At 36.5% G+C, this 25,589-nt stretch overlaps 3 protein-coding genes across 10 annotated transcripts; 1 reads left to right on the forward strand and 2 right to left on the reverse strand.

Annotated features, from left to right (window-relative positions):
* Positions 1-7,639: 7,639 nt before the first annotated feature.
* LOC113725134 (protein LPA2) lies at positions 7,640-9,295 on the reverse strand. The gene is made up of 2 exons (XM_027248126.2): positions 8,751-9,295; positions 7,640-8,022 (listed from the first exon to the last, which is right to left on the reverse strand). Exons 1-2 carry the CDS (start codon positions 9,262-9,264, stop codon positions 7,877-7,879), a joined length of 660 nt encoding a protein of 219 aa, XP_027103927.1. The 5' UTR covers positions 9,265-9,295; the 3' UTR covers positions 7,640-7,876.
* A 1,015-nt stretch (positions 9,296-10,310) lies between these two features.
* LOC113725135 (uncharacterized) lies at positions 10,311-15,112 on the forward strand. 2 transcript variants are annotated; one of them, XM_072073637.1, is made up of 14 exons: positions 10,311-10,922; positions 11,167-11,300; positions 11,415-11,570; positions 11,656-11,767; positions 11,896-12,223; positions 12,711-12,924; positions 13,069-13,158; positions 13,264-13,519; positions 13,671-13,792; positions 14,010-14,108; positions 14,192-14,239; positions 14,384-14,494; positions 14,588-14,678; positions 14,789-15,112. In XM_072073637.1, the coding sequence occupies exons 1-14, from the start codon at positions 10,619-10,621 to the stop codon at positions 14,890-14,892; spliced, it is 2,169 nt and encodes a 722-aa protein (XP_071929738.1). In that variant the 5' UTR covers positions 10,311-10,618; the 3' UTR covers positions 14,893-15,112. The 2 variants fall into 2 exon arrangements, with proteins under 2 accessions (XP_071929738.1, XP_027103928.2); XM_027248127.2 differs by having other exon boundaries at positions 13,671-13,783.
* Positions 15,113-15,421: 309 nt separating this feature from the next.
* Positions 15,422-25,181, reverse strand: LOC113725136 (mitochondrial intermediate peptidase, mitochondrial-like). 7 transcript variants are annotated; one of them, XM_072073630.1, is made up of 17 exons: positions 24,732-25,180; positions 24,544-24,625; positions 23,772-23,824; positions 23,629-23,683; positions 22,944-23,082; positions 22,803-22,857; positions 21,506-21,728; positions 21,213-21,308; positions 20,308-20,481; positions 20,087-20,212; positions 18,839-18,994; positions 18,108-18,224; positions 17,157-17,276; positions 16,992-17,059; positions 16,532-16,667; positions 16,273-16,438; positions 15,422-16,021 (listed from the first exon to the last, which is right to left on the reverse strand). In XM_072073630.1, the coding sequence occupies exons 1-17, from the start codon at positions 24,905-24,907 to the stop codon at positions 15,777-15,779; spliced, it is 2,187 nt and encodes a 728-aa protein (XP_071929731.1). In that variant the 5' UTR covers positions 24,908-25,180; the 3' UTR covers positions 15,422-15,776. The 7 variants fall into 7 exon arrangements, with proteins under 7 accessions (XP_071929731.1, XP_027103929.1, XP_071929732.1 ...); XM_027248128.2 differs by having other exon boundaries at positions 20,308-20,427; positions 24,732-25,179; XM_072073633.1 differs by having other exon boundaries at positions 15,855-16,011; positions 24,732-25,181.
* Between the last annotated feature and the right edge of the window lie 408 nt (positions 25,182-25,589).

The following is a 25,589-nucleotide window of genomic DNA, read 5'->3' on the forward strand; positions in this document are numbered from 1 at the left end:
TTCTTTTAATAAAATGTACCGTACATAAAAAGCATATATCCCCAAACTATCACTACGTATATGGGACAAGTGAAAATGTATTAGCACTGGACTGCTTACTAGTAGCTTATAAGAGCGACTTGACGAAATAAAGATTAGTGGTTTGTGTTGGGTCTTACCTTACTTGGACAAACCATTTTCAGAATACGTGATGGGATGCGATGCGCAGGAGTTGGTTCGGCACAATCAATTCGCCGGACACATTTTTGTGGCGTAATTGATACTTGGTGGTTACATTCACAGAGTTTTGACAACGTACCGGTACATCCAAAAACCTTTAATTGTTGATGCGACTGACACAATTTTGGTGGTTTAAAAATTATTATTGATGGAACTAATCCGATGTCCATCCTGCCGCTCTTTGCTTTTTACTAATTGTTATACTGTACTTGTTACGTAGAATTATTTTTTTCCACATAAATAAAGCACACTTTTTATTTTTATACAGAATAAAACTAGGCATTAAACTATTCAAAACATATGCATCCTTGATCACTCAATTACTGTGTTTTATTTTAAATCAGTCACTCAAATTGCAGAAGTAGCTTCTTCTTTTTTTTCTTTTTTTTTTTATTATTATTGCAAGTAGATTTATGCTTCTTCGTTAGTTTTAGGGTTGTTTATGTCCATTCCTTTTCAAAAGAACTTCATTATTCTCCCGCTTCTTTTTTCTTTTTCTGTTAATTGTGTTTTCCTTTTCCTTTTTCATTTCACAGCTATTGCTTTCCCGACTTTTCCTCAAAAATACCGCTAGCATATTACTCATATACTTTAAGTAATTATTCTTTGTTTTTTTATTATTCGTTACTTATCTATTATATTTTTATTCCCATTCTAACCTAATTTTGAAAAAGGTGCAACTAAGATTGTGTTTGGATTGCATTTTTCATGATTTTTCATGAAAAAATTACTATAGCGATTTGATGTATATGAGGAAAAAAGGTAATAGAGAAATGTGATCACGAAAAACAACGTAATTTTCCGATAAAAAATTGCAATCCAAACAAGGCATAAAGCTACAGGGGAGTTGATGGAAATTGAATCACCTTGACTTTCCAACCTATATCATCTTGATTTCTCGTCCCACCAAGACTTGAAAATTCTTGGTGGTGGCTAACGGCCCAAATGACCGCCGGTTTATTTTAAGTAACTATTCAAAACCAACCAAAAAAAAAAAAGTTCATTTGTCAAAAATACAAGTACGATTTTTTATACAAATTTGGCACGTCATGAAGGTTCATTGGGGACTGGGAATAGAAGGGTCCCCGGGCCAGCAAAAGCTTTGTTCAGTGGTAGTACTAGTGATGCATACGTCGGAGCGTCTGAGCTGTGCAGCGTGCATAATTGAACTCAGTACGCCGCCGCATCTAAGGTGCGCGAACAAGTTGACGGACCTGCTGGAGGGATTGGCAGGTAAAAACTTTGGATTGATGCTTCCTTTCCAAGAATCAAACGGCATTGGGTCGTGGTTCTAATTTTATCAGTTTATCGCGATGCTCAGGGTCAAGGAAACGCGGCGATGCTGTGTAATTGTTTACTCTCTTCTTTGCTAATACTTCATTTCACACTAATAATAATATTTTTCTCTTCATTATTCCCCATAAAAAAGCATAGGCGAATATCGAAAGAGAGAATCCCGCATAGTCGCAATTTGCATATACTTTCCCAGCGTGACTTTTATAAAGTGGCTCTCCAAAACATGCACTCGATGATGATTGATGGACGTGTTTCAGTTTCACAGTACATGAATTGGTTATCAAGTGTTCACTGCCTCCTTTTTTTTTTTTTTTTTTTTTGTATGCTGGGGGGAAAGGGGGTATGGCATAGTACTTGTCAATCATTTGTCCAGCACTAGAATTTATTGAGCGTAGCAAATGATGATAGGATAAGAGTGCCTTCTTTTTTGTTTTCTTTTTTTTTTTTTTTTTAAAAAAGGAGAAGTTTGGATGGGTAAGTTTTACTCACTGTCACAAGTCAGTACCAGTGTATGTTCCTGTAACCATAAGTCATGCTATTTAGAACAGCGTTATTTTAAATTTGAATTGCTATTTTTATAAATTTTAATAAAAAATATATATATTATAACGTTTAACGTTTGACGTATATGAGATAAAAAAGATGATTGATAGATATATTTAAGAAAAATATAAAAAATTTCTATCAAAAAATCACATTCCAAACAAGGCCTGAACTCCTCACTGTTGCTCAATTGAAGCGTCAAAAGTAGAGCAATTGAGTCCGCCAATTTTATATAGACTTCTATCGCAAATTGCCTCTCCAGTAATGTAGGTTGAGTAGTAAATTGTCCTCCGTAATGAGAAAATATACAAATTGCCCCTTGTTGACAAAAGGTCAAATAAGTGATATAAGTTTTTGGGGGGAAGTTTGGCTTAAATGATAAGGTAAGAAGAAGGATTATAAGTAGGCGATTCTAAATTTAAAATCTACTACAATATTTATCCAAAAAAATGATTTAGGATTTTCACATATGAGATGTGTGAAAGGGCATTCATGACGTTATCATCATTAGAAAATGGTGTTATTATGTATTTTTTAAGAATTAAATTTTCATATACTGATGGTGTATATACTTGCTCTTAAACCTTATATATGTGCTAGTATGGTACAACATTATATTGAGAAATAGATTGGACATAATGTTGTTTCTTTTGACATAATGTTATACTATGCTAGCACATAAAAAAAAATGTCAAAAAATTTGTTAGGCTAGTGGATCTTCATCGACAATATGTTTATGTGGTTCAGAGTAATTTATAGTGAAAATAACAAAATTTCAACCGTGAAATTTACGGGACAATTAGAACCAAAATCTCAGAGATAATTCTCGCTTTGATACCATAATTATTGAATAGTGAACAAGAGTGATAGTTTTGATGAGTGAGTAACTACTATCAAAATCAGTTCTGCAATCAAACTCCTAATGTACTCTTTGTCATACAAATTTCCTAAACTATATTAGTAATAAGACCTTAGGTGAAACAATTGTACGTTCCGATTCAATTCTTGACAAGGCAAAGGGAAAGGAAAAGTTATTCAAAACATCTCTCTTATTTCATTAAATGAATTTTTCATCATTTACCCTTAAAATATAATCTTCATTGTTGTATGGTTTCAACTATTTTTTTAGTTTGAAAGCACTGTGTAACCTACCTACATGTAATCATTTTCTACGCGTAAAAAAACCGTATGCCATTTTTTTTGTGCAAAAAATGAATATAAATTGGGTTAAATCCCATTTTTTTAAGGAAAAAAGAATTATACTTTTACTGGCTATTCTACTTTTTGGATAAAAATTATGATTTAGGCCAAATTCTACTTTTTGAAGGATAAAAATGAATACAGATCGGGCTATTTATTTAACTATCAATGAGATTTAACCTTTTGACCTTTTACAAAATGATTATGCACGAGTCACATGATGAATTTAAGATAAACAATGATCAAAACTTGAGTCGGAGCAAAATTTTACTAATTTAATTTTATAAGAAATAAAAAATTACTATTTTAAAAATAAATGATAAAAAAATTTATCACGTGAAAATATGAGATACATTTTCGAAGGAAGGAGGGAGAAACAGGCAGACACGCAACATAGGGGAGGCCACCGCATTTTAAGGCCGAAAGGTCCCGGGAATTAAAAAAAAAAACAAGGAAAAGGCCAAGACGAGTACTAGATTACAGAAAGCACCCTTGTCATTTTGGCACCAACCCAAATGTGGGCACGGAAAGGAAGAATGATTGTCGAGCACGGAAAGAAGAATTGTTTTTGCGCCCATGACACACAACAAATCAACACACGATACAGAATCCATGCCCCCCCCCCCCCCCCCGTCACAAAAGTGTAAGCAAGCTAATCCAAATCCCACAGGAAAATGGAGCAAAGAAAGATTTTAGCCGATTAAAGCAATGCCCTCAATATTCTGTTCGTAGTTTAAAATATTCTCAAGATGTATATACTACTATATATATGCCACGCAATGAGAAGCAATAATCAAACCAAACAGTCACTAGCATCTGTTTGTGTGCGCCTTCTTTTTTTTTTTTTGGGTTAATTAGCATTTGGCTTTGGGGAATGTCCCCATCGGCCATCCCCACTTGCATAATTCCATTTTTAATCTTTAGCTGGGGGTTTACATCAGCCATTTGTAACGCTTGGAACTTTGTTATTTGTTCTTAATTCACAATAAATATTAGATTGTTAAGCTTTCATAAGCTGATACTGCATCCATTGAAGAATTTGAATTGTGCATGATTATTAATTTTATTTTTAATTGAAACTTCAAATATTATACATACGAAATGCACATACTCCTGTTGTATTATTCACCGTGCTGCGATGTAAGAAAGACTAATCTATAAATGTTCTCACATGTCGAATATTAGCACTTCATAACCAAAGGCCTAAGGTCTTGTTTGGATTTCATTTTTTTGAATTTTTTGTAAAAAAATTACTGTAACGATTTAATATATGCAAGATAAAAAGATAATTGAAAAATATGTCTATAAAAAAACGTAATAATTTTTCTTTGAAAGCTTACAATCCAAACACACCCTTAGATTAACTTATGGCCTTTAAATGATTGACGGGCTACTCCCACCAAACTCAGTCGGCCACGCTCTTTCTACTCTTGTTAAGAGTGACAGCTAAACGGCTTTCATTGGCTTATTTAGCAACTAAAGCATTCAAGTCGTCGTACTACCAATGATCCGTGACCTTCCCAGGCAATTTCTGGTTAAATTGCTGAAAATCAGTAGTTTAACCCATACGAGAGGACAACAAGTATAAATCTCAAACCAAAAAAAAAAAAAAAAAAAAAAGTAAAGGATGCCCGCGCAGGATCCTGCTGTTTTTCAATTAACGCAACTCCACCCAAAAAAAAAAAAAAAAAAAAAGAGAGAGAGAGAGAGAGAGCACATTTGGTGTCGTTTTAAGTGAAAAACTGACGTAAAGAGCAGGCAGCATAACTCATAACCAGCTTTGTCTGAAAAAGATAAAATAGACCCAACCGGCTTAATACGGCAATAAATGGTTAACAAGGTCGGCAACTACTGATAATGCACCCGCCCCAGAAAATATGTAATAGAGACCTAATACCGGAGGCAAGCTGGAAATTTATGACCATTAACAGAAGAAAAGAAAAGAAAGAGAGAGTACTTTCTCTCTGGCATCCGCTCGTTTTATTGAAGATGAAGAAGAAGAAGAAAAGAACCAACGTACTTTCTACTAGATAGAAGGAATTTAGCAGCTGAGCATTGAAGCCGCAAGTCCAGACATAATAATTGATAGCCAATGCGAATGTGACTAGCCATCGTCCCACGTGAAGATCAAGAACTCCGCCTGTATTTCGTCTATTATATGAGCGCCGGAGTTTCAAAATAACATGTAAACCTGCATTGCTCAGTTCTGAACTTTGCGAAATCCATGCATTCCGAACACCAAAACCTCGTACACTTGCCGTTGGCAAGGATGTGTGCAGGCACTTCTTACGATATTTAGAACTAGCTTTCAGGATAAGGTCAACTACAACAATCGTCCATGAATCAGTTACAAGAAACCTCTTGAATCCAGCATATGTCTCCATAAAATAGTTGAAAATGCCTCCTGTAGATTGTAGAAGACTGAAGTGAAAATATACAACTTATTCTAGGTATTACACAACTTCCAGGGGTCCCGAATTAAATGGGCTTCAAAAAAAGGAGTATCAGATAATTACAGATTGATGTCATTGTTGAAAAATACCACAACTACTTAAGTTGGCAGCTTGGAGTATGTTAACATCTGTACACTTACTACAGCTGTGCATTCCAAAAATATATGCCACAAGAAGAATCAAATGAACAGCAGTTCAACAGCAACTGTAACTTCATTAATTTGTAAGCCATTCTGTTATGTGGTCTCAATATAAGTTCCATAATTGGTCAAGGCCGGCAAAAGTAGTTGAAGAGAAAGAATGTCTCTGTCCTAATTCCAGTTGCAAACAACCTTGTTGAAAATGCAAAATCAATCATTTAAACAAAAAGTGCAGGCAATTTATATGGAGCTCAAAATCTATCTCTGATCCACAGAAATAAAGTGCAACATTTAAACAAATATAAAGAAGAGAATTTGAGAGAACATAAAGCTGGCTCTGCACCAATCAGGCATTTCCACATTAAAAATCTGGGCCTATGAGTATGCATCTGTCTCTAATGCACCTTTAAGAATTACCCATAAAATGTAACCTATTTGCACAATAAAAGATCAATTTCATCCAGCGGAGATGAAGTACAAGGATGACAGCAAATACTCAAATACATTACACACCATTTGTCTGGTCTAGATGCTAACTCCTGAGATTCAAATTCTTAATTATTTGTTTACGTGTTTGTGATGGATAAACAGCAGTTATATTTGTGGTACACAACTTACTGAAACAAAATACTTTGTTAAGTGGATACTAAATTTATGAGAAATCAATCTAAGAGACCAGGAAACCATACAAGATCAGTTTTTTCTTTAATTGAAACCTTAACAATAGGGCATTCCACAGTGCCTATCTAAATAAGGTGCAAAAAGAACGAAGGATGCAATTACAATACAGCAGGTATCAATGAACCAAAGTCTAAACATACACTAACCTTAGTCCTTCAATATCAGCAAAAACTATAAACGAAGAGTCTTTTCTTGGTAAAGTTATGTATCTTCAATAAATTATTGAAGCAACACACAAGCAAGTCCTTTGGTGGAGTTAGGTGTACCTGGTGTCAATAGTTCGAGCCTCCAAACGCCAAAAAGATTTTCTAAAAGACAATTAGAATTCCCAAAGATGTTGCAGAAGCAACTTGAGCTTGAAAAATGAAGTCTGTCAGAAGTTAACTAAGGAATATTTACATCCAGCAAGTGTAGAAGTGTTGTTTCCAATTGCTCAATTAGCAGACCAACAACTGAGAAGGAACTTAACCATGTCTTACACAAAATGAACGGATCATTAAAAACATTCTTAGACAGCCAACACAAATTTCAGTGTCAAGAGTTTATCCCTGGATGATGGTAGCAGCAGCAACAACCAAAGACACGCCAGCTACTTTTGCAGTGGTTATAACAGACAAAATTTATCTTTTCTGCAAGTTTTGGCTTTATCGCTAAACAATTGTGGTTCATGTCATATCAAAGGATGTTCAACTTTGAGGAAAGCATCTCACACAGAAGTATGCACTCTAGAATATTATATTACGCCAGCTAAGCAGAATAAACTGTCAACTCCAAATTGTTGAAGCAGAAAGAATTTAGGTTCATATTACACAGAAGGTCCAGACGAAAATCCACACTCATTTCTTGATGAAAGAAATGAAATGGAAAACCAGCAGGCACTGTTAATAGTATTTTCAGTACCAGAACCAACACAAGACATCATATATATCAGATACCAAAATACCAGTAACTTGAGTTTGAGTTCACAACTTATGCCAAAAGCCAAAGCTCAAACATGTCAATAAAGGAAGCTGTACTCTCATTAGGGTTGCAGAAAATACAGAAAAACATACAGCTGATGCAGTATACTGTTATATTGGCATATAGTTTCACCACACATAAAAGATCTTTTCACCAGATAGCTATGCTCATAAGAATTGAAAAGAAAAGGTCATAGTGGCACCCTGGGGCCACAGAGTGGGGTAGAAAATAAGGAGAAAGACTATCTTCCATTTATCACTGGAATCTCCATGGTGAATGCTATTGTACAGGAAAAGCTTGAAGCAGACAGGTTTTTACAACGAACCACTATATATCAGAGTCACCTCCTATAATCAGCCAAACCAGATCCTAATACATGATAAACTATTTTTCCCTATTAAATTGCTCATTTTGCAGGTACTTCAGCACTCCATAGGCAACAGTGCCGGCCACGAACAAGAACACTGTAGGAGTAAAAGATGGGTAGAGATACTTAACAAAGAAATTATCCCATTCTTCAGGTAGGAAACCTGAAATAACAAAAGTAGATTGCCAGTTACAATATCTGCACGAATGTGTATATCCTAAATGCACTATAAAAGCTGAAAGTAAAAGTTTTTTTTTCCTTTTCAGTTTTAGCATTAATGGATAAGCATTTTAAATGTCAAAATCACGTCAAGTATACATTTATTAAAGGTTGCAGAATAGTATTGCCACTTGCCAGCAGATCCAGAATATCTTAACAGTTTCAATCAACCGGACAAGTGGCTGAAATCTATGTCCTTCATTTGACCTGGAAATATCATAACAGAAGATCGTGGGTGTTATACATGCCCATTTGCAATCAAGTTAAAATTTTAGGAGGTGTGATTGAGGATCACTTGTGCCCGAAGGTGCAGGTGAAATGGTGTTGGCTATGTTGGAGGTCAATCCAGAAGGTCCAAATTCTACCGTTCATCTGGGGCCAAGAACAACCGTTTCGAAAAAGAGAATGGTCTAAAATAAACACTCAACTATTTGTACTTATCAACCTATTATTGTTCGAGGAGCCAAATTTATCACAACCGTGTACACATTGTCACATTGTCTATGGGACTTTTTGCAGAGACGAAACTCGGCAATGTTGACTCAATTAAAACAAATAAGATCAGTAAAAAATTCCAAAACAGGTTCTAATTTATAATCGTATTGCATAAATAAAATCAGATTAAAAAAAAAGGACGAACGTATTCGGAAGGAGTTAGAGGTGGAATTTTACCAGAGGCAGCAAGAATAATGCCCTCGACAAGAATAATAGCGCCGAGGCCTAACCAAGCGAGAAGAAAAGCACTCTCATTTTGGGACTGTTCCTTAGATTGGATGTCGTTTGTTTGCGTAGCAAAGCTAGGTTTTTCCACAGGTGCTCTCCGAATTATGGAAGCCCTCTCTTTCTTGCCTTTCTGTTTCTTCTTGGATGATGATGCCGATTTTGTTCCCACCGGAGTTGAGGGGCTAAAACCCAAGCCAGAAGCAGCTGAGTTTGGCTGTTTCTTGGGAGAGGGAGGTGGGGCCACTGTGGATGAGGATGAGATGGTTGTGTTGGTGGAGGGATCGCTGGGCTTTTGGGGCTCCGAGGGATTTGAACCGGAAGAAGAATTTTGGAGCTTGATGATGATTCGTCTTTTGGACTTCGGATTAGAATAAAGACGACGGTGGGGCGATATATGGAGAGGAAGAAGGGATTTCCCGCTGGAGGGAAAAGAGGAAGCTGACGATTGAAGCAGTAGCGCCATTTCCCAATTTAGTTAGTTTGAGCTTCTTTCCTCTTGCTTTTTAACGGTTTTTTTTTTTTTAATTCCAGACTTATCCTACTTCTGAATATGATTTGTAATAAAAAATAAATAAAAATCAACCTACATTTTCGTGATGAAATCGTCACTTAAAAAGATTTTTTTAAATTATCTTTGGTCAAAGGAAGAAGATGCTAAATTTAGTTGATTCGTTTTGAAAAAAATTTCTTTACTTTGAATTTTTTTATTGTGTAAATATGGGAAAATAATTGATAAGGTAATATTAGCATTTAGCTAATAATTTTGAAATTCCATCTTTTGTGGGTAATTTTCCTCACCTTAAGCCTTTTTTTTTTTTTTTTTTGCATTTCATATTGCGTTTGAAACTCAATTTTGTAGGAGTACATAAACATTCATTACCTTTTTCGAATGAATAGTAAATCCACGGTAGAATTGCGAATTTGATTTAATCAACTTTTCTTTTTTACGACATTATAATTGTGAGATCAATGCGACAAACTTACCATCATCATTTTATGACTTTTATAATACTCTGCGTTTAATAAAGATGAAGCTTGAAATTTAAATTTATTAAATTATTAATTATTAAATCTAATGCATTTGAATATATATCACATCAAATGATAAGTGAATCGAGTTTATCATTTAATTTGTGGAGTAAGTTTTGTTTAAAAAATTTAGTGACACTTAATTAAGTAATTAATTCAATTTTTTTTATTTTTTAATTATCAAAATCATATTTAAATCAATTAAATTTGAATATTGAATTGAATTTTCATAATTTTTTTTTGTGACACTTGAGTCGAAGAGGACCTGTAGCACTTTCGAATTCAACTTGGATCACTAGGTGAAAAATTCGTGGGCTAGGTATAAAATAAATTGCTACATGTTATGATTGAATTAGGGACGTGGGGGATGAAAATGTAAACGGAGGAAACACTGAGGGATGAGAGAAGAAATTACACAAGAATGCAGCAACTCTCAACTGGCGTGGATGATTGTCGGCCTCTAAGTCTTTAACTCTCAGCCTCTGGGCTCCTGTCTCGTGGCGGCGGAGTTTTCTTGTCGCAACTCAAAAATCTGTGCGCCACAAATTCTACTCTTCTTCGAACTCCTCAGTGTGTCTCTCACTCCCCCACTCACCATGTGAAAACGAGGGCCGCTTGTTCTCTCCTTTCTGGATTTCACGCAGAAACACACACTAGACTCAAATTAAAAGAAACACCTTCAAGCATTATTCTTATCGTTGATGGATTGCCGTTTCTCGTCCTCCTCCTCCTTTCCCTCTTCCTGCTTTCTGCTTCTTCTAATTACTAGTCGTTTTTAATACTCATCTATGGCAGCGCTCTTCTCTTGCCCGCGTTATTCTTCTGACCAGCCATTCCTCCCCAGGCGCAAGCACTATTCCTCACCCTCCCCTTTTACTCTGCCTTCGCCTGCCCTGAAATTTGAAATGTCGCTTCTAGTGCGAGCAAACTTGGGGCCAGAATTGGGTGCGGCGGATACCAGCAGCAAAGGCGCTGCCATCATCTGGTACAAGCATGATCTTCGAATTGACGATCACCCTGCCCTTGTCGCCGCCTCCCACCACCATCCCATGCTTCTCCCTCTGTACATTTTTGATCATCGCATTCTCTCGCGTATGCTATTCTCTCCATTCGCTCAACACACACACACACACACACACAAAATCACAACTATAACTTTTTTTCTAGTATGAAGTACTGTGTATTTGTTGCCGAGATTTTTCTTATTAATCGGATATGTTGAAGAATTAAGTTCTGCATTTTCTGCTTAATTTGGCGAATGCCTTTACTCGTGGAATGGAACTTTTTTGTGAATGTTAAACGCTACTTGATCTTGATTGTCGGCATGATTGGTCAGGTTTTTCTGATGAAATGCTCCAACTCCTCCTTTTCGCTTTGGAGGATTTAAGGAAGTCTCTCAAGGGTCAAGGGTCTAACTTGATGATCAGGTTTGGGAATGCTGAGACTGTCATTCAACATCTTGCCAGAGAGGTTTCTCCACTTTGAATTGGCTTTATTGTATCTGACATTTATCGGGCCAGGACAACCTCACGCTACTCTTTCAACTCATTTTGTTTCCTTCATTCATCATGCGGACTGGAACAGGTCAAGGCCACGAGCATATATGCAGAAGAAGAGGTAGAGTATGAGTTGCGTAGAATGCTGGATGCAGTTAAGGAGGCTCTGGCTTTAGCTACTGTATCTTCTGCTGAAGCGTACCCTAGGATGACTATGTGGAGAACGCCATTTTATGGTATGAAGGTAAACATGCTTTTCTTGGTTTTGAACGTTTCGTTTTCCAGATATGAGTCCTCAGTGCTCGGTCTTTTGTGTTAATTAACTGTAGAACTTGGAGGATATGCCAGAATCGTACGATGGCTTTAAACAGTTGAAGCTGCCTGTTGTTTCTCCTGTTTTGCCAACCAAATTATCCAGTCTGGCGATGGATTTAACTTGGGGTATGTCTTTACAAACCAGAACTTTTAATTTTTTATTCTCTTTTCCTGTTGCCAGAAATTCAAGAACTCTGCAATGCCATTATTGTATTGACTCTACTATCGAAAATCATGGTGCCTTTGTGAACCAGGCGATCTACCAACGTTGGATGAGTTGAAGAAATTTGTGATTAAGGTTGGGACATCAAGGAATAAGTTGACATCAATTATGAGTACGAGTGAGCTTGAGATAGACCAGGTTGTGACGCAAGGAAAAATTGGAGGTGTCAATGGAGCAGCTTTGATGGAAAGCAATCGAGATATGGGAAGTAGCAACTTAACTGAAAGGAAAAGATCAGAAAGATCAGCATTTGTGACTCAACAAAAGAACTCAGTCGGAGGTGGGACGGGTAATGTGCTTAATGCTCTATCTGCATATTTGCGGTATCTGGAGGGTACTGCCCGTGGCGAATGGCAGGAGTACGTATTGGCAACCTTGGTGTGATGATGTTTGGACAAAAATTTTTCACTATCTAATTCTATTTTAGACTGTTAGTCTTTGTCTTTATAAATTTGTTGGTCGGCTACTGAAAGTGAGCCATTTCTTTGAGGTCCTTGAATGGTAGGACAGTAAAACCAGCTATATTTTGTTGACTGCATATGGCTTAGTTCCCTCATTGATAGTAACATGTAGCTGTACACCACAGTCACTTCTGTGTGTCTCTCTGTTGCCATTTTCTGGGCAACAACTGAATCTTTCAGCGTTGTCTATTGAGCAGGAACTTTCACAAGTAAAACTTGTATTATGCAGCTCATCTCATTCGGTGAAAAAATACAAACTCGAAAATCCTGATTTCAGGATTGGACCCTTTTGTACTTACTTTTTTGTTCAGTTAATATGTGGCTTACTTTTCTATTCAGGTAATGTGTGGCTTACATCTTAGATTTTTTCCTATTCTCGTTGCAGGGTACATGAAAGACTGCGTCAGGCAGAAAGTAGAGAAGGAGCCTCATTTGGTGCCCTTTTTGGATCTGCTCTTCTACTTGGAATCATTTCCAGAAGAAGAGTGTATCATGAGGCAATTAAGTACGAGAAAGAACGAAATGGTGGGTTTTTATCTCCTTTTGGATATTCAGCAATCACTGTAGCTGCAGCAGTTGATACTGTCTGCTCAATGGAGGTAGTTTCTACACTTCCAGCTATTTTTTAACATGATTCTCTGTGGCAAACTAGCTTGACTTTTGTATAACTACTTTTGAAAGGCTTATCCTAGTTATTGGTTTCCTTTGAACTTATTTTAAGATTTCCCTGATTCTTGTATCAGTGGTATTGGCTTTTGGCTTTAAGAAGTCAAATAATTGAGCGAGGAACTTACTCAGTTAGGATATGGAGATGGAATGGCTATTTAATTCATGTGAGTGTTTTCAACTCCTTTAACTACCTGGAAAGGATTTATTTTGGTTGTGTAATTCTAAATTTAATCTTAATCTTGGCTGCTATGATGATTTCCTGTCCTCAGTATACTGTTTCCGGCAATGAAGGTCCTGCTGTTCTCCTAGTACATGGTTTTGGTGCTTTTTTCGAACATTTCCGTTACAATATAAGTCATATAGCTGACAGTGGGAATCGAGTTTGGGCAGTCACACTTCTAGGGTTTGGTAAATCAGAAAAACCAAATATTGTTTACACTGAAGTCATGTGGGCCAAACTGGTTAGAGATTTCATAATTCAAGTTGTTGGGGAACCAGTGCACCTTGTTGGGAACTCAATTGGTGGTATGTTCCTAAACCCTACAAAAAAGTAGGAAAAAGGTTTGGAAATATGAAAGAAAAACTGATCTACCTAACTTAGATCTATGCTGAAAAAATGCATATGTATCTTATCTATTTTAATTCCCCGTACTGATTCCCTTTTTTCTACTGCCAGGCTACTTTGTTGCTATTGTTGCTGGGCTTTGGCCTGCTTTAGCCAAGTCTGTGATCCTCATAAACAGTGCCGGCAATGTTGTTACTGAATATTCTGCGATCCATTTGTCTGAAGTAAGAACAGTAAGATAATTTTATAAGTAGTTGGTGGGCAACACTACTTTTCTTGCTTGCGCACTGCCCTGCACCTTCATTTCAATGCAGCACAAGAAGAGGAGAAAAGGGAAAGGAAAGAAGAAACTTTCTAGCACCTTTTTAATGTTTAGATTAGCAATGGTTGTCTAAGCTTGCCATCAGCTATCAATTTCTTGATGCACACCCACTTCGATCAACATTTCAGGATAGGCAAACTCCTGGTGCAGCATGGTTGGGTGCTAGACTCCTTTTGCTCTACTTGAGGTTCAACATTAGGAACATAGTGAAGAGCTTTTACCCATCTGTATGACTCGCTTTACCTTTGTTTCCTACTTTTTCTATTGCTATTATCATCTAATATTTGCTTCTTAAAATTATGTGGTGCAGAAAATGGATCAAGCAGATGACTGGCTTATTGATGAGATGTTGAGAACTGTATCCTTTATGAGGCAGTTCAAACATCTTTTCCATGCTTTTTGTTTAAGCCTTAAGTATCAATAAATTTATGTGTTATGCTTTTTCCTTTCAGAAAACATGCTTAACTATACAACTGCTATGACCTTAATAAAAAAATTGTAGTCGCATGACCCTGGAGTATTGGTGGTTTTGGAATGCATTTTCAGCTTTGATCTTTCAGTTCCTCTCAATTATCTATTGGAACGATTTGAAAGGAAGGTTCTTGCAATACAGGTTTATGTGCTATAGATTGGATAAAGGGTTTTTACTTTGTCATGTTTCCTTTGTCTAGTGCTAATGTTTATGTTTCATGATTATGTTCTTTAGGGCATGAGAGATCCACTTTCTGATTCCAGGGCTAAGCTAGCTTGTCTTAGAGAGCATTGCAAAGGGATTGTTACTAAAGAACTGGATGGCGGTAATTTTGATGCAACCTTGTGTTCCTATGGCTTGATCTTCGCTTACATTGATGTTATAAAGCATCACATATTAACTGAAAACAATTTCCTTGCTGCTATTAATGCCCAGGTCATTGCCCCCATGATGAACTTCCAGCAGTAGTCAATCCCGTTATCCAGGAGTGGGTAATGACAGTTGAACGCGAGTATACCCCTGTTGGGCTAACACGGTAGAAAATTTTACTAGATGGAAAGAACCCAGTCATGGAGGCTGATAATCACCGCTTCATGAGATTTTATAACCTCGTTTAACTGTTCTCTGCCCATGTTTGTATAACGAACTGCAGTTGGAATCCTGTATACCGAGTGCATTGTGTACTACGAATTCGCGCTGGAATCTGCGAATTGACTTGAATGATTAGCTTTGAGATTACCCCAACTATTGGAATTTTCATCTCGAAAGTGTTGTCAGTGGATCTGTGGGGATAAATGCTTTGTTTAAAGAATTGGATGGTTGGCTATAAGATGTCACGTGAAAGAAAATAGCAAATTAGACCAGCAACTATGTTTGGATTGCTATTTTAGGATTTTTTTTTTTTAAATGTACTGTAATGATTTAATGTATATAAAATAAAAAAATAATTAAAAAGTATATTCACAAAAAACGTAAATTATTTGTTTGGCAGATAATCACGATGCAAACATGGCAACAGCAAAATAGCTATTCCATCTCTCCACTTTTTCAATGCGGACGGGAGAAAAATGCTGCCAATGCCGGTTTTTCTTATTTTAATGTCTAAATAAGAGATTGATAAAAGTACATGCATACAGTCGCCAAGACAATCGAAAGGCGTCAAGACGATACAACAGCTCTATACCAATCGAGGCCCTATTTTTCAATTGTTTTGACGCTCGCGGAATACACCTATAAGTGGTGGTAATCTTGATGCGTCAACTTTCTCCGTGACTTGGAATGTCAAGATGACAGAGTAGCAGCAGCCACTTGTTCACTCTAGCGGCAGATGGTTTCGTACATAATACACCTACAAATGTGTTTTCTTGCTTTCTAACTCCTATTCTTGTACAGTCACCACCTCAGGTTGCTCTTGCTAATACTACTAATTCTTTAGCTCCATTTCATGACTCAGGCTTGTAATGTCAGGAACTATACCGCCATAACGAGAATTTAAGATACGTTTTCCCACAAGATCATTTAATATATCACCAGGATCCTTGGCTCCTCCGTGCTGCAAGAACTTGTGCCTGATAGCAGATCCAGCAGCTAATGAGAGCGGATCCTCTTCACAAATCTTTTGCCATATTGTTGCAGCAAAGCATTTGGCATACAAGTAGCTGTAATATCCTACACAGAGTTGGGAAGCAAACATCTCATTACCATCACAGAAACGGAATAGCAGTGGAAATAGCATCAGAAGAAATGTGAATGCGTATTATTTGGTTATTATTGGTACCAAAATATGAAAGAACTCTCACGTAAAACAAGCAAATTGCAAAAGACACGTCCTACTCATTTCAAGATGGCATTAGTTTTTGATGATTAAGTATAAGATAGATAAGACAAATAATCTAGCAACTCTTCATTGTGTTCGATACCTGCCCCATATGATGCAAGATGACCAAATCGGGTGTGCCAATGTGTGCCATCAACATGCTTCCAACTGGTATGTTGTCTTTTTAATTCTGCTACAAGTGAAGCAGTATCCCTCATGGAGGATGCCTCTTCCCCAAACAACTTTTGGTCAATTAAAGCATAAAATATCTGACGAAAGACGAATACATCAGTCAATCTTTATGCACCACCCACCACCCGGGGAAGTAAAATTCAATATGTTTCAACCATTAAACTACAAACCTGTCGCTGCAACTCAGTACCAGAAAACATATCTTTGGCTCCCCTCATGGATTTCACCAAATCTTCAGGTATTACATCACCGGTAGAATAATGCCTAGCAAATGTCTTCAGGATCCGAAAATCCCAAGCATAGTACCTAATTTGAAAACCAACTAAAAGGATGACTGACTTTTATGAGATGACTTTGACCTATATCACCTAAAGTTGTTTACCTATAATTTAACATCAATGTCCGTGATGATATTGGTGGACAACATAAACAAGAAGTAATTATCCTCAAAGTTTTCATTATCAGCGCCATCACAATCCAACAAACCAAAAAATGGCAGCATTAATGTAGAAAGCACAAAAAAAAAAGGATGATAGAATGTAATGCATTAAGTGAGAATTGCCTATAAGAATTTAGCAGATAATCCCCAACTCTAGCAGTTAGGCAAGAATAAATGAGAATTTCACTTACTGAAAGAGATTGGATGGTGTCTCAGCAAAATCGATAACAACTCTGGTCCCTGAAAAATGTTGGTAATCCTGCATACCAGATCATCAAGGTTCAAGGGCAAACAATCACTTCAAATAAGAAAAACAAAGTAAAAACTAGTCAACTACCATCCCATTCATCAGATACCGTTCTGGAAAGCAATGAATGAAGTGCATGTCCAAACTCATGGAAAAGCGTTTCTACTTCCCAGTGGTTGAGTAAAGATGCTGGTTTAGAGCCCAAGAAGTTGCAGACTAGGGCTACAATCTGCAGGTTATCAAGAAGAAGTCTGTTATATCCAGTATAAACATCATATGCACAGATCTATTTCTTGCTGCAGTCATAAGATATTTGCTAATATGTGTTTCCCAGGCACATACAAAGAATGCCAAGCATCAGTGTGATCACATTACCATATTTGCTTTCATCATCTGTATACTCGAGTTCACACATAAAAATATTCAGAGCAACTAAAGAAGGTTGTATGTAGCATAGCACAGCTAAAAAATTACCAAAAATTCATATGAATGTCATGCATCACCAGGACCTCAACTTAACCTCTGCATGACTATCCTGACACTGCCTGTACATCGATTGACATGACTCATGTTGCGTAAGTCCAGGATTCTGACCAGGAAAAAGCCAAGTAAAGTCTAATTGGCATAAATAGTCAAAAACCAAGTTTTACAGACTATGGAAGAACATCTGAAACTGTTAAACTTCCCATGGGGGAAACTTCTACTCAGCATTTAAGCAAACACAAAGTTTCCTGCCTTTGAGACCTTTGTGCTAATAAACAATCTATACCCAAGAATGGCGACCCCCACCATTGAATTCAAGATATGAGTTTGAAAATTTGATTTCATTCAGTGGTCAAGGGCCTTGTTTCCTTGTATCAGAATGAAATTTGCTAAAGGTGATCAGCATTTCAAGCACAGAACTCAATACCACAATTTCTAAAGCATAATATCATATATTCCAGGAGAAGATGTAGAATGATCAACATTTCGCATCCAGTGATCATAAGATACCACAGATTATAAATGTGTGCCATCATAATTGTAGAATGAGAATAAAGAAGAAAGAACCTTCACATACAGGAAGTTGATAATCTGTTTCAGATAATCGACGTCCCCCTTTGATAGCAAAATGAGCACAAACAGGATGCTTATTCTTTCTCGATTTCAAATCAAGGTACAAGTACCCTAAGTCACCCTGCAGTTTAAAAGACTATGACTCGTTTAAAGGATGTAAGCATTAAGAAGTCACAGAAGCATTCATGATCAATTGAAAAAGCTGTAGAAACTGATTGGGATATGTGCTTTGTAAAGGTCAATTCAATAAACTATTATTGGCTATCATATGGCACCTGAGCATGACCACTGGTTTCTAGGAAAACCAACATATTCATTGATGCTCAACCAGATCAGCTCAGATGACTATGAGAGACTACATTATTTGCTGATTACTACATACTCCAGTTTTCCAAGTAGCAATGCTCATGGATTATGATTATAATACGAGACTGCACAAAAATTTTCCAGACTTTGCATTTGGTAAAATTAAACCTCCCTGACACCATCATCTCCATTTGTCAATTAATTGCAAGAGGTCTTCGTGGAGGGCACAAAAGTTATCAATAAGGGAAAACACTAACTTTAGGCATGACATATCACCGAAATCAGATTTTCATCTATGCTCATGAATAATCATGTAATTTACCAAAACAAAATAAAGACATGCAAGCAAAATGCATATTCATTAGATGCTCAGCATGGAAGCATATAAGAAAAGAGATTTAAATTGGACAAAAGATACCCATATTTGACCTCATCTGGGTGGTGTAGGGCTACTTTAATGACGTCCGGGTGCCATGATTCACCAGGGGCAAGAGGAATATGGTGAAATGTCACACCAAACAACGACTCAGCAAGAACTTTCAAGCCCTCAAGACATTGGGATAAAGGAAAAAATGATGCAACAACCTGCTTAATGGATAGAGCCGATCATATAATTTAAATAAAGAGCCTACTATTTACAATTTGAAGAGAATAAGGTAATTGAACAAATATTTAAGCAAACACAACAAAGTATCTATATAGCAACATATGGGACTGCAGAAATCACACATAGCAACAAGTGGAATAGCTTTAGCAATTAAAGCCATCCTATTGTCAACCATCTTACATGCACAAAGGCATTTGACGATGACTTTTGCTCTATTTATTTCTTATATTATGCAATTGCTAAAAATGTAGGCAATGCAAACAACAAATAATAAGCAGCATTCCAGCTACTGGGCAAAAGTTACCAACAATTTACAATAAAGATATTAGTTGGTGCCAATGCACCCACCTGTGCATCCTTACAAGGATTGGAAGACTTAAATATGCAAAGTGGATAGTTCATTTATTAAATTTACACCATCATTTTATAATTAGGTTTTCTTAATGTTGACTAAAGTTTTTGAATGACTAAAAGTGGAAGTCCTTAATCTACTATTAGCAGCTAAAGGAATAAGTCAAATTTCCCTTCTCAGTACCAGGATAAGGTACAAACAGAAACCCAGTCCTTTGCTACTAATAAAAGTCTGGATGCGAGCAGTCTCAACCAATCATCTAAATAGTTGTTCTAAGCCTCCCTTATTTGTTCCAAATCTACATTAAGGCAAATCAATTTCTTCCCTTCTCACCTATTGACTTAATTGCATTTAAGTCCCCATTAAGTTTTGCAAGTTTTTAAACTAAAATAACCAGTGCTGAAATGTCGTGGTTCCAAAACCAATCTACTGAGTCATGATCAAGCAAAACAAAACAGAATAACAACTTGCTTGGGGGCAGGTAGGCTTTGTATGTTGAGTTTCCATGAATCCTATCCCACTGTTCAAGTATAAAGGCAAAAGCTAAACATATGCACCAGTATTAATAATTGCTCATTCATGGTTTAACAGTATAAACAGTATCAAAATACATAGACAATAAGAAGCTAGCCTATAGTAGGAACGGAATATAAAACACATCTATTACTGGAGGATAATTATAACAAACTACAATGCATGCAGGTTTTGCAGAATATACCGAGGAATCTAAATCATAAGCTGCAGACTTCATTATAGCGGTAAAGTATGTTTCATCCCATGGCTCCAAGTCTCCATAGAGCTGGCCACTTCTCTCTCTCTTGAAATTCCAAATTGTCTTAAACTCCTGCAATGAAAATTTACTCAGTTATCAACAAAATTAAACTTGCTTCAAGGAAAATGGAATTTGTTGTGATCGTTGAGTTTTACTAAATACTGTACCTCATCCGCCCTAGGTCTAACTATTTCGCTCATTTCAAGCAAAAATGATAATACAACATCAGGTGATGAAGCCATACTTGAGTGTACAGCAAGATCTGCATAGGAACTATGACCCATAATCTGCATGTGCATCCAAAATAAGGCATTGCTTATGATGTCAAATTTCTGCAGAGACTTCTTCCAGGAAAGACAAAAATTAAAGGTGTAGAAGACCAATTCTTACTTAAACATGCAAGTTAACCTTCTAATAGTATCCTTTAAAAAAGAATAGAAAAGAAAGGACATAAAATCGATATTCAATTTCTCAAAGTTGAGTTTGATCACGTTATCTGACTGAAATCAGATCAGAGAAAGTAGTGTTAATGGCATACAAATCTAACATTTATTATCAGACATTTGGGTAAAGAGGCAAAACTAGGAAGTATGATGGAATAAATGCCATAAAATTCCCTTCAGGTTCTTGAATTAAAAAATTGCGCTGAAAGAAGGAAAGCACCAAGAAAAGAGAAAGTAGTCATTTTAGGCAAGAAAAATGGCATACAAAGAAAGTGTGTTAGTTCATTGGAGATGGGTATTGCAAAAGACATTTGCAATGAAATATACACCTCTACTTCCTGTGGCATCTGGAGGACTATTTGCTCAGGTTTGATATAGAAATATGGCAGCTATCGACAAGAAAAGCTGCTCACATAATGTGACAGTTCATTCGACTCACAAGCTGTTCACATAATGCAACAGTTCATTCGACTCACAATATACAGAACCTCATTAAAGTTAAACATCAGACTTCACATGGAGAAACTCGGAAATAAAATCACGCAGACCAACTTTTGGATGGGCGATTAGACCGACAGATTAGAGTAGATTTCGTCCAATGGAAAGGAAGTGAAGTGAATAAGATTAACCTGAGCAAACTCATGACGAGCTGCAATAAGCTTATCGAGCACACCAAGATTTCCAAGCGGGGCAGAGTTTCCTTGTATATAAGCTGTTTTCCTAATCTGAACAAGAAGATATTATGAGTCTGAATATGAGATTCAAAGTTTTCAGAAAATTTAGCACTTCATTCAAGAAGGAAGATGTTCTTTGAAAGAAGGAAACAGGACACAGACAAAAGTTTTGGAAACCAGGGCTGTACAATATATAGTTTAATACAAGCTTTATCATCTAAGTTCATTGATATGTAATTTGTTCCTACCTCAGCATCTGATACCCATTGCAGAATAGAGGAGAGAGTATTTGGATCAGTTGGTAATCGAAAGCCCTTCTCTTTCATGTTTGTCATAGACCATGCTGATCCCCCAAATGCACCTGATGTAGTCCGATAGATAGGCCTAGCAAGATGGTGTAACTTTTTTGGGATGTGTGATGCTGGAAAGATATCCATGTGACCTGGATCATTGATAATATTTTCATTGAACCTGATAGAAACAAGAAATACATAGATAATGTCTCGCAATCAAATAAAGGGCACCATGCGTCACTGATGCTGAAAACTAATTGCAAGATGCAAAGAAGGAATGGAAGCGCAATCAAGTACTTGGTGCATAGACTCAGATTGTGATATCTTTGATTCAAAGTGATAATAGAAAACAACTAAACATCAGGATTCAGTGTACAGTTTTTCCAATATTAGCCCCAATTTCTGGCCAAGGAACTCAGCCTAATCAATATCCTACCTTGTAAGAGTAACATCTCCGCACATTCAGCTTCTGAACTCTTCAAAATAGGATCTCATTGTCATTGTCAAATAATCCAGAACCATTTTTAGGAAATGACCAAAGTTAAACAGAATAAATCAAATAGTTTCCACAATGACATGCAAGGCAAGAGATTTAGTGCTTCAATCTTCATATAGAGCAGAAATTAGAAGGTTAAAGCAAAAGTAAGTAAGATTTGCATAAGAAGGAGAAGGTGCAACAGATCTCATTGTTTTGAGTCAACTCTTATTGCTACCCTCTACAGAAAGAAAAAAGTTTCACCTTTCCAACATTAGTAGCTATTCAAACCATGGGTACCTCCCTAAAAAAATTGTAGTTTTCCAGATGCTATGGTATTAGCAATCTACAATGAAAGGCAACATTTTTTGACACTCAGCACAGCTATAAACCCAGCATTGTGATTTACCAAACATTGTGTTTCTCACTGAAGAGAAGATGGCAAAGAAAAAGTGAATTGATTATAGGAAAATGCCTAAATAATTCATGAATTTTCCTGGAGGAAAGTGATACCGTAATCTACTTAAACGGAATAGTGCGTGGTAAAGTAAAACCATTGCTTTGTGAAAAGTCAAACTCAAATAGCAGCATGCTGAAAAATCCTCATAATGGCAAGAAAATAGTAGTGCAACATATTTATGCTCCCACTGCACAGAACAAACAACAAACCAACCTTTGCCCAGGCATTATATAAACCACCAACAATCTCAGACCTTATGTGAAGACTTAAAGAAACAAAACATGTTGTGCATGTTCATTTCTGCGGGGGGTACTTACTCTCTGCACAGCTGAACAATCTCCATATTAAGCTGATTAGCTCGATCCAACTGTTCTGCAGGACCAACGAAATAGAGTTAGTTAGTTAGCTGGGGCAAAAGATCAAATGCAGGAAGTAACTATTTCAGAAAAGATAAGCACCACTAGGCAGATGAATGCCAGCCTTTTCCAAGTCAAGACGTAAATGATGGGCTACTCTTTGAGCTTCTTCATTTAGCAAATGGGAATCCTGCTCAGCTTTTACCACCGCCATGTACAGGCAATGATTTGTATTAAGATGCTACATGACAGAGAAAAATTCACTTTGACTGATAAAAGAAATGAATCAAAAGAAACCATAAAATCTTCACAAATTAAAGAATTTTACATATCATAATTGCCAGCAGTCAAACAAAATAGGTATAATTTGTAACTATGTCACAAAACCAAAATTCTGCTTTATAGCCTTCGTGAAGAATATCATCAAGTAAGACGTACTTGTTCTGGCCTTCAATACCTTATACTTTTGTTGAACCTATCCAATGAATTCAATCATTCAAATCTTACAAAATTAGCTTAAACCTGCTCCCTGAGAATCAATATAAAAGACAATTGTACATCCTCTGCGTTGAGTTTTTCCTTTTGTGACTGATAGTAGGTAAAGAAGGAAAGGAATAGTTAACCCACATTATCTGCTGGCTCAATTAACTTAGTTGGTTTCATAATTAAGATCCGCTGTATTCTGGTTTGTTCATCTGATTGACATATAATCAGTTTGCTTATCCTAATTACAAACATAGAACTTGTAAAGATGGTAAGAGAGCAAATAAACCACTTGCCGCCTCACATGAATATATTCATTAATCCTCAGGGACGCCTCGCTTGCCTCCTCAACAAATTCCCTTAATTGCAAAGTGAACAGAAAATTTTTACAGACTAAGCAAAATAACAATAACAGTCACAAAACATCAATCCAAAATCAATACTGACCTGTCTGGATGTGTAGCTCTACAAAGTTCTGCAGAGTCAATAACTGAACATACCTAGGAAATATCAACTACTCCAGTTAGCTCCTGAAACTCAAAAGTCGTATAGACTAACACTAGCAATGAGAAAAATGTAGTTTTGGTACCCAAATTTTGACACGTGAGAAGTTTTACTCCCCAAATTTTGGACAGAAACAAATCTTGTACCCAAATTTTCAATATTTGAGCACATTTAGTACCCTTAGTGATTTTTTTCCAAATTGCTACTTAAAAGAGTAGCGCGATAGTCATATGTTCGGTAAATATTTTATAAAAAAATGTCACAAAAACGTAAAATATCTTTCTGACACTAAGGTGAAGATAAAATACAGCAAAAGAAGGAGAAAAGGAATAAGACGAGTAGAGTTGGGTAAGTGATTAAAGTTTTTAAAATATATTCTTAATGCTTAGTGTCAGAAGGATATTTTACGTTTCATTGGCATTTTTTTTATGCCAATAGTAATCGAACATGCGACTATCACTTGATTCTTTCCAGTAGCATGTTGGAAAAAAATCGTCAAGGGTTTAGTACCCAAATATTGAAAGTTTGGGTATCAGATTTATTTTTGTCCAAAATTTGGGGATTAAAACTGCTCTATGTGTCAAAATTTGAATACCAAAACTACATTTTTCTCCACTGGCAATTGTTAAACATACACGCTTCAATTATGGTCTTGACTACAAAAGCCTAGAAAATAATGAGAGAGAAGACGCCATAAACATTGAAATACACTTACTGTGTCGGATATCTCATCCATGGCTCCGATAATTTCCGGAGCAGATGGCATTCCAGAAATAAAGGTGACGAGCTCATTTGACCTGATAATATGCTTTAAGAATCATTTATTTACCAAAAAAATAGAAAAGAAATCAAGAATTTTCAGTTCTTTCTTATGCCAGTTTTGAGTTGGAAGTTATTTATAACCTTTCTATGGCGTCCTCAACAAAGCGTCGGAAGCCTTTGGGAGTTTTCAAGTGGTTGAAACCGTAGAGACCGGTTTCCTGCAGCAGTGGAGCTGTTGAAGTGTGGACCTTATGGGAGTTCAGCACATGGCCGTAGACGTAAGCCGCCAGTGAGCGGCGGCGGAAGAGGGTAAACATGCTCCCACGACAGAAAATGGTGATAGGAGTTGCTGCTGGGCCTGTGGGCCGCTAGCCCTCCGATCTCCTCCGTTTCCACGCTCTGTTTTGTGTGTGAACTGAAACCTTAACAACACGCTATTTACCGCCAGAATTAGCGGTGATCAAGCGGTAAGTATGTAAGCTGCGGGTCTTATATTGTGTGTGTGTGTGTGGATTAGGAAATGAGGTTACGGTATTCCTAAATCCAAAACGTTTCAGTGGTGTTCCTGGTTCAAATTTCTAGGAGTATGAAAGGAAAAACCTACAATTCATTGGATTTTAAAATCCACCACAAAGTGGCCTTAGTTGCAGTTTTTTGCCATTATGTTGATTTTTGGGTAAATTATTTATTATCCCTTGTAAATTTATATAATATTAGATGATACCCCTAAAGTTTTAAAATAATTACATAACCTCCCTATAATTTTATGTAAATTGAAAAATGAATGGAATGCATGATCAGTTACCGCAGTCAATTCAAATTATTTCTAAAAGCATGTTTGATAAAATTTTAATAATTATGTAACCTCCTTATATTTTGCATAAATATCTAATTTATCCGCTGTAATTTTTATATTTATTCACATATTTTCTCTATACTTTTATACAATGTAATTAAACTCTATTTTACATAATATCACATAGGGATGAATTGGACAAC

This window comes from Coffea arabica, chromosome 2c, assembly GCF_036785885.1.
Source record: "Coffea arabica cultivar ET-39 chromosome 2c, Coffea Arabica ET-39 HiFi, whole genome shotgun sequence".
Classification (NCBI taxonomy): domain Eukaryota; kingdom Viridiplantae; phylum Streptophyta; class Magnoliopsida; order Gentianales; family Rubiaceae; genus Coffea; species Coffea arabica.